General features: G+C 42.5%; 3 protein-coding genes across 3 annotated transcripts in view; all 3 read left to right on the top strand.

Moving 5' to 3' along the window:
• The window catches only part of LOC135666531 (protein trichome birefringence-like 19), a 2,678-nt gene extending 1,260 nt beyond the window's left edge, over nucleotides 1-1,418 (top strand). The window contains exon 2 of the mRNA XM_065178122.1: nucleotides 492-1,418. Within this exon, the coding sequence (XP_065034194.1) occupies nucleotides 492-1,244 (753 nt within the window). The 3' untranslated portion in view covers nucleotides 1,245-1,418. The remainder of the gene's footprint in view (nucleotides 1-491) is intronic.
• A 709-nt stretch (nucleotides 1,419-2,127) lies between these two features.
• On the top strand, nucleotides 2,128-4,224 carry LOC135666525 (protein trichome birefringence-like 19). The gene is made up of 2 exons (XM_065178114.1): nucleotides 2,128-2,808; nucleotides 3,078-4,224. The coding sequence occupies exons 1-2, from the start codon at nucleotides 2,278-2,280 to the stop codon at nucleotides 3,837-3,839; spliced, it is 1,293 nt and encodes a 430-aa protein (XP_065034186.1). The 5' UTR covers nucleotides 2,128-2,277; the 3' UTR covers nucleotides 3,840-4,224.
• A 1,547-nt stretch (nucleotides 4,225-5,771) lies between these two features.
• LOC135666527 (potassium transporter 23-like) lies at nucleotides 5,772-9,998 on the top strand (the record flags this gene model as incomplete). Its single annotated transcript, XM_065178116.1, has 7 exons — nucleotides 5,772-6,127; nucleotides 6,365-6,593; nucleotides 6,801-7,049; nucleotides 7,188-7,238; nucleotides 7,373-7,633; nucleotides 9,761-9,813; nucleotides 9,906-9,998. Coding segments are annotated over exons 1-7 (1,170 nt in total), but the record flags the coding sequence as incomplete, so codon positions are not given.
• Between the last annotated feature and the right edge of the window lie 2 nt (nucleotides 9,999-10,000).

The raw sequence follows: 10,000 nt of genomic DNA, 5'->3' as shown, positions 1-10,000 counted from the left end.
AATGGAAGCGAGAGAGGACAAACAAGATAGCATTTGGTTGGCCCAGGCGATGCCCCTAACAAGAGCCAGCCAACCGGCAGGATCTAATGGTAAGATCTCGTGGCCCGAGACGAACCAGAGAGAACAGTCTAAGTCAAGTCTGTAGATTTCACCTCGAAAGGGCAATGGGAATCGCCTCTGTAACCTTTAGGACTCATCGTGTTTCGATCTTTACATTGCTGTCGCTCTCTCATCGCCGACTCGCCCACGTGGTTGTCATCACTCCAAAAGCTGGCAGGTCTCAGAGTTCTCATCTACTCTTTGCTAGCCTCCGTTTTTGACATTGTCAGATGCTACATCCAACCTGTAACTCGGCACCTTTGACGTCAGATTCATGTCCACGACGGTGTTCTCCCGAGTCTTTTGCAGGAGATCATCGATATCTGGCTTGATGTTTCTCGATTTGATCTCCGGTTGAGAAGATTAGTAACGATGGAATCGATCGTGTGCAGGTGGAGCGACCACAGGACATGTCGGACAGTAAAGATGACAACTTCAAGCGCATGTTCTATCCCACCTACCGCTTCACCATCTCCATCTTCTGGTCCCCGTTCCTGGTGAAGGCGCAGCTGGCGGACACAGACGGGCCGAACCACACTGGCCTCTGGAACCTCTACCTGGACGAGGTCGACGAGAAATGGGCGTCGCAGCTCCACAAGTTCGACTACGTGATCATCTCCGACGGCAACTGGTTCACCCGGCCCTCCCTCTTCTACGAGCAGAAGAAGCTGGTCGGCTGCCACTACTGCCTGATCGAGAACGTCACCGACCTGACGCTGCACTACTCGCACCGGATGGCCTTCCGGACGGCCCTCCGCGCCATCAACGGCCTCGCCGGCTTCAAGGGGAAGGTGTTGGTGCGATCCATATCGCCGTCGCACTTCGAGAACGGGGAGTGGAACAAGGGCGGCAACTGCAAGCGGAAGCGGCCGTACCGAAGCAACGAGACGACGCTGGAGTCTCTGGACCGGGAGTTCTACGAGCAGCAGCTGGAGGAATTCAGGCAGGCGGAGCGGGAGCCGGGGGTGAGGATGCGGCTGCTGGACACGACGCAGGCCATGCTGCTGAGGCCGGACGGCCACCCGAGCAGGTACGGCCACTCCATCCATGAGAGCGTCGCCATGTACAACGACTGCGTGCACTGGTGCTTGCCCGGGCCCATCGACATGTGGAACCAGCTCTTGTTTCTGATGCTGGGGGAGTGAAGCAACAGGAAGACCAGTGTTTGTGTGGGCTTGGGGCTGAGAAGAAATTTTTCCCCCGAGATCCACGTTACAGGATCATCAAATCAATCTAATAGAGTGGATTATATCATTCATGGAGGGGATGAATAATTGTATGTGTATGGATTCTGTTGAACGATCTGATGAGTTCTTGAAGCTTTTCTTCCATCCCTATCATTTCTGCAGCTTCGGACATGTTCTTAGTACCATCCTCCGACGGACGCATCTGAATAGAAGGAATGCAGCGGAGACAGACTTAAGTGGATCTAATGGGTTCAATTTACATTGGAAATAATTGGTGGGATGCCATTGTTTGACTAAAACATGAACATGCGATGAAAGAAATCGTATTTGATGCAGAGGACTGAGTGTGCGTTTGGTGTTTGCGTTAATGCCGCCGAGCTTCCTCACGTCGTGTGCACGCCCATGGCGCAATGGTCCCTCCTTCGTTGTTTGAGCCAAGAGCTTGCCTCTATTGCCTCTTCCATCACTTCTCCGCCATGGATTCGTGGTGGAGTTCATGATGTCTTGGTGGGATGCCACCATTGTTGCAGCTGTTCTGGCTCATCGACCAGCATCATAAACCATACTCGGTCGCCAAGGTCATGATCACAGGCCAACTCAGTACATAGATTAACTGTTAGTGACATGTCTTATTCTGGTTGCTTAGTGCTATCTTAATTATTTATTATATTTTATATATAAACAACACTTTTTTAATTTATATATAATAATCCTGAAAATAGAAAAAGAAAGTTTAGCTTTTTTTTTTTCTTTGTGGATTCACAATATGTTGATTATCATTTTCAAAAATATAAAACGTTTATTTTTAATTTATGATACTTAATTTCAATAAAAATATTAATTTTTATTTCTGAAGCCCAACATGCGGAACGTGGGCAGCAAAAGACATGCCAACCACCCAATATTTATCGAACAGAGATGAAGTCACGCCACCATTGCTTTTTATAGAGTCATGGCTTCTTCTTCCTTCACCATCGTCTGACCTCTTCCAATGAAGCCTCATGCCTACAGGCTTCGGATTTGGGGCTACCATCATGCACACGGCAATCCCAGGACACTTCTCTTCTCCATCCTCCTCGTCTTGTTGGTGCTTGCCATCATCTCCTGTTGCAACCAGCCTCCCCTACCCTCGTACAACGATGAACGTTCTTCTTCTTCTTCCGCCTCCTCTTTGTCTTCCTCGTCGCCTTCTCCTCCTCCTCCGCCGCCGCCGCCGCCTCGATATCCTTCCATCAGATTGCCCCGGGACTGCGACATCTCCCAGGGCGAGTGGGTTCGGGATCCAGACGCGCCGTACTACACGAACCTGACGTGCTTCACGATCCAGGAGCACCAGAATTGCATGAAGTACGGGAGACCAGACATGGACTTCCTGAAATGGAGGTGGAGGCCGGCGGCCTGCGAGCTGCCGCGCTTCGACGCCTCTTGGTTCCTCGAGCTTGTGAGAGGGAAGTCCCTGGCGTTCGTGGGCGACTCCTTGGCCAGAAACCACATGCAGTCCTTGATGTGCCTCTTGTCGAAGGTAAAGGCGCCATCAAACCAAAGCATTACCCGTTCATACCTCCTCCAAAGCCAGATCTTAACCTTATCAACCATCTTAAACGTTCAATGAAATGAATATACATGACAGAACACAACACATCCGGCCTTCACGTTGGAGCGCGAGCTGTGAATATAAATTGACGTGCCCACATGGGATCCATATCTGTACTCGTAGAATCTTATAATCTTGTCATTCATTATGGATCTTCTAAGTTTGACCACTCTCTCTCTGTCTGTTGTGCCGATCAGGTGGAGTATCCAAAGGACATCTCCAACACCACGGATGAGAACTTCAAGCGCATGTTCTACACCGCCTACAACTTCACCATCTCAACCTTCTGGTCGCCGTTCCTGGTGAAAGCTCAGGAAGCAGACACAGACGGCCCCAACCATACTGGCCTGTGGAACCTCTACCTCGACGAGGTCGACGACAACTGGGCGTCCCGAATCCACGAGTTCGACTACGTGATCATATCCGATGGCAACTGGTTCACTCGGCCAGCCATGTTCTACGAGAAGGGAGAGATCGTCGGCTGCCACTTCTGCCTGGTTGACAACGTCACCGACCTGACGTTGCGGTACTCCCACAGGATGGCCTTCCGGACCGCTCTCCGCGCCATCACCGAGCTCGATGGCTTCGGGGGGAAGGTCTTCCTGAGAACGGTCTCGCCGTCGCACTTCGAGAACGGGGAGTGGAACAAGGGAGGGAATTGCGTGAGGACGAGGCCGTTCCGGGGCAACGAGACGAGGCTGGAGGGATTGGATCTCGAGTTCTACGAGGCACAAGTGGAGGAGTTCAGGGAAGCCGAGAGGGTCGGGAGGGCAAAGGGAGTGGAGTTGAAGATGTTGGACACCACGGGAGCTATGCTGCTGAGGCCCGATGGGCATCCGAGTAGATATGGCCATTGGGCGCATGAGAACGTCACCCTGTACAACGACTGCGTGCACTGGTGCTTGCCTGGCCCCATTGATATGTGGAACACCCTTCTGTTTCTGATGTTAGGTGAGTAAAAGCTGCAGAGATCTGCTTCCTGAAACCTTCATGCAGACTCAACAAGGAGATGGAGTTTTGGCTGAGCTCCACGGAACACAACCCCAATCTCCAGCTGAAGTACCACAAGAATGGAAGATATGAAAAGAATACAATCTGTATGTTTCTTTTAGCCAGAGTTATTCCAGTCATTTCTTCTGGCCCTTTTTGCTACTTTTTGGAGGTGATCACAAGAACTTTTCTTCACTCAATTGTGAAGAGAGATATCCAATAACTGGAAACCCATGAAAAAGATCTGTGACTGGTTGTCGTCTTATTGTAATATAATATGAGTGCACAAAGTCATATAAAGAAATGATGTGATGCTTTGTTTTGAGGTGAAGACAAGAAAACCATGGCATTGTTGAGGGAAACAGCTATCCACTTAGACTTTTGACACATAGATTTCAATCATTTTCAACTTCACCACCTTCCCAATAAATGAAGCCACTTTGCATGTGTAAATTCTTGTGGTGTGACAAAGGAAAAGAAACTTGGATAAGATGGGAAGATCATCTTTCTATATGTTAGAATTTAATTTCATTTCATCATAATCAAATGCTCTTGCATTGTTTGTCTCCATAAGGCATATACAACTCAATTCATTAAAGAGCATGGACATATATATAAGAGGTTATCCTTTGGAAAGGTGCTTTATAACATGAGACGTAGATATACATCTCTTCTAAGATTATTTATTGGATCCCTAAAAAAATAATAAATATAATTATATAATATATATATATATATATATTAGCTTGATATAAAAAATAAAAAAATATTTCACACATATTACATAATATTCATCCTATTTAAATATATCATAAAAAACTCTAATTGATATCAATTATTATATATTTAAAAATCTTATTTTTTGTTTCATAATTAATTAAACTATCAGATAAATCATATCTAGAACCTCACTCGATGCACGATGAACGATCTTTATATAAGTCGATACTCAATTAAGCTTCGAAGATATTCTCGACTTCACTTAAATTTTTTTACATAGATTTGAACCAAAATGGGTTAATCCAAATATTATCCACATCGCCCACATTAATATTCTCTCAAGATTATTTGAGGTTTTTATAAAGATAATTTAAAGTATTATATTATTGATGGTGATTGAAGCACTATAGTGAATCTCATTTTTATTTGTTTATAATGAATAAAGTGATAAAATCAAGATTCAAGTCTGATTTATTAAAATTTTTATCAATTAAACTAGTAAACACATAAAAAAATAATAATTTTGAGAGTAAAATTAAATATAAATTTCAAAAAAAGAAAATAATAAAATAAAAGAAGTATTAAAAAATATCTTGTTGACAGAAAGAAGAGAATAAAGTGCAAGAAACCAAAGAAAAAACAAATCAAATATTATATATATATATATATATATCATAAAATATACACAATAATGTAGTATTTATATCGAAAGTAATATTTTTATTGAACCTTGTGTTCAATTAGTTGACTCACTAGTGTCACCAAGTCTCTTTGATGTCCCTATATCTGATATAATTCCCATAATAATATATGCAGACACGGACCAATATGACACGATGTTTCTTTTCCTTCCCATTCTCCTCTACCAAATGACCTACCAGCCTTTTGATTGTGGTCATCGGTGGCTGATTAGGTGGGTCCCAAGAATGACTCGAAATCTGTCCCAATCACAAGGCAGGTTTCCGGACCGACATTGAATTTTCTGGTGAGAGAGGAATATATAGGATGGGTTATGCTACCATGGCATTGTTTATGCCCATCATCGATATCCATACACGTAACCGTTGGTTAGCAGCGCACGTTTCAAACGTCGCCATTAGAGCCACCGTCGATTCCACCCAAAAGGTTACCCCTTGTGGGCCCTGCTCTGTCTCCAAACACAACTCCGCTTCTACGAGAACCGTGCTGGCTTCAGTGTCAGAGATAGAAAAGTCTCTTCTTCTCCCTCGCGTCGGCTGGGAAGAACCAAGGGGAAGAGGCGTCCAAAATCCGATCTTGGAGGAGTTGAGGGGGTAGGAAAGGGATGGAGGAAGGCGGGATCGTCGAGGAGGCGAGCAGCGCCCGCACGGTGCGGTGGGTTGACGGCAGCGAGGTGGACTCGGAGTCGCCGCCGTGGTCCATCGAGGAGGAGGCGTTGGTGCTGGGGCCGGAGCTGCAGGCCACGCTGCGGCGGAGGCTGGTGAAGAAGGCGCGGAGCGTGGACTCGCTGGACGTGGAGGCCATGGACATCGCCGACGCTCACAAGCGTCGCGAAAAGGTACCATCTCGGGAGTCGGGTCATTGGTGTTCGGTGCCTCCTATTGTGTCGTTGGAACTTTGCTCTTGCTAATGACAAACGTGTTATTTTCGATTTTGTTGAATTTTCCTGCGTTCATAGTGTGGTATACGGTGTCCTGCTTCCTATTCTGTCGATGGAGCTTTTCTCCGTATAGTGTGGTATCGGTGGAATCTAACTTCGTCTTGCTTTCTCACTCTTTCACTACAAATCGAACAGGACATCTCAATCTGGAGCACGCTTGCAATGGCATTTCAGACTCTTGGTGTTGTTTATGGTGACATGGGCACGAGTCCCTTATATGTCTTTAGTGATGTCTTCAGCAAAGTCCCAATTAAATCAGAGGTTGATGTTTTGGGTGCCTTATCCTTGGTGATGTACACAATCGCACTCATTCCTTTTGCAAAATACATCTTTATAGTGCTGAAAGCAAATGATAATGGTGAAGGTATTGAAAGACTTTGGAAAAGTTCTATGCCTTTTCACAACTTCACATGTAGCTGTTTAATTTACAGAATTCAATTTATTTATCTGAGAAAAAGAATATCATATTTACACATTTATTTATTATTTGAAATGCTTGTGATGTATCATGTTTCAATTAGAAAGACACTCTGTTCTGATTGTTCCACACTCACTGCATCTGTGCCTGCAGGAGGAACTTTTGCATTGTATTCACTGATATGCAGATATGCCAAGGTTAGTCTACTTCCAAATCAGCAGCGTGCCGATGAAGATATCTCCAGCTTTAGGCTCAAGCTGCCTACTCCAGAGCTAGAAAGAGCACTATACATAAAAGAAATCTTGGAGAAAAATTCTTTTTCAAAACGTCTTCTGTTGTTATTGGTCCTGATGGGTACCTCTATGATAATTGGCGATGGCATTCTTACTCCATCCATGTCAGGTACATAAGTTTTCCAGTTTATTTTTCTCACATGTAGTTGCTCTCTCATTTCTAACTAGTAGGGGTTAGTTCCTTGGCTGTGGTTATGCTTTCTAAACTCTGGTTAATGTTTATATCTGATAGCCATTTCCTGTGCAGTTATGTCTGCTGTGAGCGGTCTTCAAGGCAGAATTTCAGGATTCGACACAGGTTGGTGACAGTTTTTTGTTGCATCTGAACCAACATGCACAAGCCATTACAGTGCCATATTTTCCCTTTTAGCTTGAAATTGTTAGTACTGTCAATTTCGTGTCAACTCATGATATTTTAATTTCTTCTTGCAGATGCCGTGGTCATTTTCTCAATTGTAATTCTTGTAGTATTGTTCAGTATACAAAGGTTTGGGACCGGCAAAGTGGGTTTCTTGTTTGCTCCTATTTTGGCACTTTGGTTCTTCAGTTTGGGGTCCATTGGAATATACAACATACTTAAGTATGATATTTCTGTTCTAAGAGCATTCAATCCAGCATATATATATTTCTTTTTCAAGAGAAACAGCACTAAAGCATGGTCTGCTCTTGGCGGTTGTGTTCTGTGCATCACAGGTTTCTTTAACTACATAACTTCAGATAATTATCCTTTTTTTTTTCTTAATGATTCTTTTCAAATACTTCATTATGGATTTTTTTTGTCCAATATTATTTTCCTAATTTGTTTAATTTGATTATCCTAGTACACTGGTTGAAATTTCTAAAGATGAGAAGAAACTGAAATCTGATTCTGTACATTAATGCGTATAATCGTTGTTTGTTCACATACCCAGCTTAACTTCATGTAAGTCTTTTAAAATCATCAACCATTTAAAATAATTAACTTCTAAGTGGTTTTCATATTGGGATGGAGGAGCAAGGAAAAAACAGAATACTATTATAGTATTAAAAACAGGAGGATTGACAAGAACACTTACAAGATATTCCCAAGTGTACATACTCTCTATATACCTTGTTTCATGAACTATGGTCCTATTTATAGGACCTAGTAATAACCACCCTATAATTATTAGATCATGATTGAGGCAGTTATTGAAACCACCTTATAGCTACTAGATCATGATTGAGGTAGTTATTGAAATCACCCTATAACTACTAGATCATGATAACTACCTAGATAACTATGAATCAAATCTCAACATTTCAGTCTCTAGATTTGGTTTTCAGATAATTCTGTCATTGGCTAGTGTGGTTTATTGACTATAGATGGGTAAAGAGCAAGAAAGTAAAAGAGGAGTGCGGTCACTTGGACTTTAATGTGGCGGTGCATCAACCGTATTTTAAGCATGTGGAAGTGCGCCAACCCCAGAATTCTACCAAAAGGCTTAATCCGGATTTGGGTGGCTAAGGCTTGTTGTACTTCAATGGAAGTATAGCCATTAGCCATGAAGAGTGTAGTGACTCGACATCACTTACATCTTTAAGTTTTATGGGTAATCTAGATTTGAAGACATTATAAAATGACTTAGGGTAATGTCTTACACTTCACACCATAGATCATACTTCTGATATAGTGATTGAGGATTATAATGACTTAGGATATTGGCTTACACTTCACACCATAGATCACACTTCTGATACAGTGATTGAGGATAGGTTTATCGTTAACGCTAAATCTAACTCAAAGCTAGTAATACCCCTAATGCATCCTGTGAAGAATATAATCATGTCCAAGCTGAATAAAGTCATGTGGTCAAAATTTAGAGCAACTTGGTAGGTCAGTTTTGATGAGTAACATATATGCTTATTTTTATTATTTGGCCTTAATAAGTCATAGTTGTTTTGATTGTATTAGAATATCTTGTAGGTAGATCTAGTATTATCTTAACAGCCTAAGATAAAAAAATGGGAACTCAAGAATAATTTGTTTGTTTTGTCGTCATTAAAGATTATTTAGTTCATGTAGTGCAAGGAGAATATTCAAAATAAAAATAGTTGCTTAGTTTATAAGTCTCTCATTGATACAAGGGCTGGGAAGGCAGTCTTACCCTTATTTTTAAGTAACGAGTTTATTTCCTTGACCGTGGTGTCGACGCTCGCCCTCAAGGAGTGTAATCAAAATTGTGATATATTATGGTGAGAGTGAGCTAAAGTTGTGCTTACAGAACACTGGCACACCACTTGGCGTGATACAGCGGAAGGCCGTGACAACATGGTACCGCCATCTTGACACAGACAAAAAGAAAATTGAGAAAGGCAATGTACCATGGAGTATCAATGAGCTGACTGCTACTGTAGATCCAGATAGTTTAAAGTTTCGACATTCCTTGGTTAAATGATAAGCACCACATTGAGTCAGCTGCAGTAAGAGGAAGATCTAAGGAAACTTAATTATTTAATGAATAATCGTCAATGCCAGGGATGCCTTTCGTAAATAGATCTGAATGATTTAATATGTTTCCATGCATCTTGTGTTTTTTTTTGGGTACTGCATTGATGAAAGCACCTGATGCAATACTCGTTACAGTGCAAATAACCAAAAGATATAATATACGTGATTGTGCTTTATGTTTTTTTCTGTGGCTGTGGTAGGCATATACATTGTGTTGAGAGAACTTTTCCTACCTCCCTAGTGCTTTTTTTAGCTTTATTACCAGCTAAATGTATTTTGACTAGCTTCTGACCTCTGCTTTGACATATTATGTATATTTCATGGAATTTCCTTTTGCTTCATGTTTGTAGGAGCTGAAGCAATGTTTGCTGACCTGGGCCATTTCTCTGTAAAGTCTATACAGGTTTATCACAGTTATCTTTCTTTAGGGTGATGCCGTGATCGACCCCTGCAATTAAGACAGTTTTTATCCACTAACTCCTACTGTATGTGCAGATAGCCTTCACATCTACCGTATTTCCATGTCTTCTTTTGGCGTACATGGGCCAAGCTGCGTATTTGATGAAACATCCATTTTCAGTGGAAGGAAT

The sequence above is a fragment of the Musa acuminata genome, unplaced genomic scaffold, assembly GCF_036884655.1.
Source record: "Musa acuminata AAA Group cultivar baxijiao unplaced genomic scaffold, Cavendish_Baxijiao_AAA HiC_scaffold_1105, whole genome shotgun sequence".
Classification (NCBI taxonomy): Eukaryota; Viridiplantae; Streptophyta; class Magnoliopsida; order Zingiberales; family Musaceae; genus Musa; species Musa acuminata.
Note: the sequence above shows the minus strand (reverse complement) of the source record. Positions and strands in the feature narration are given on the sequence as shown.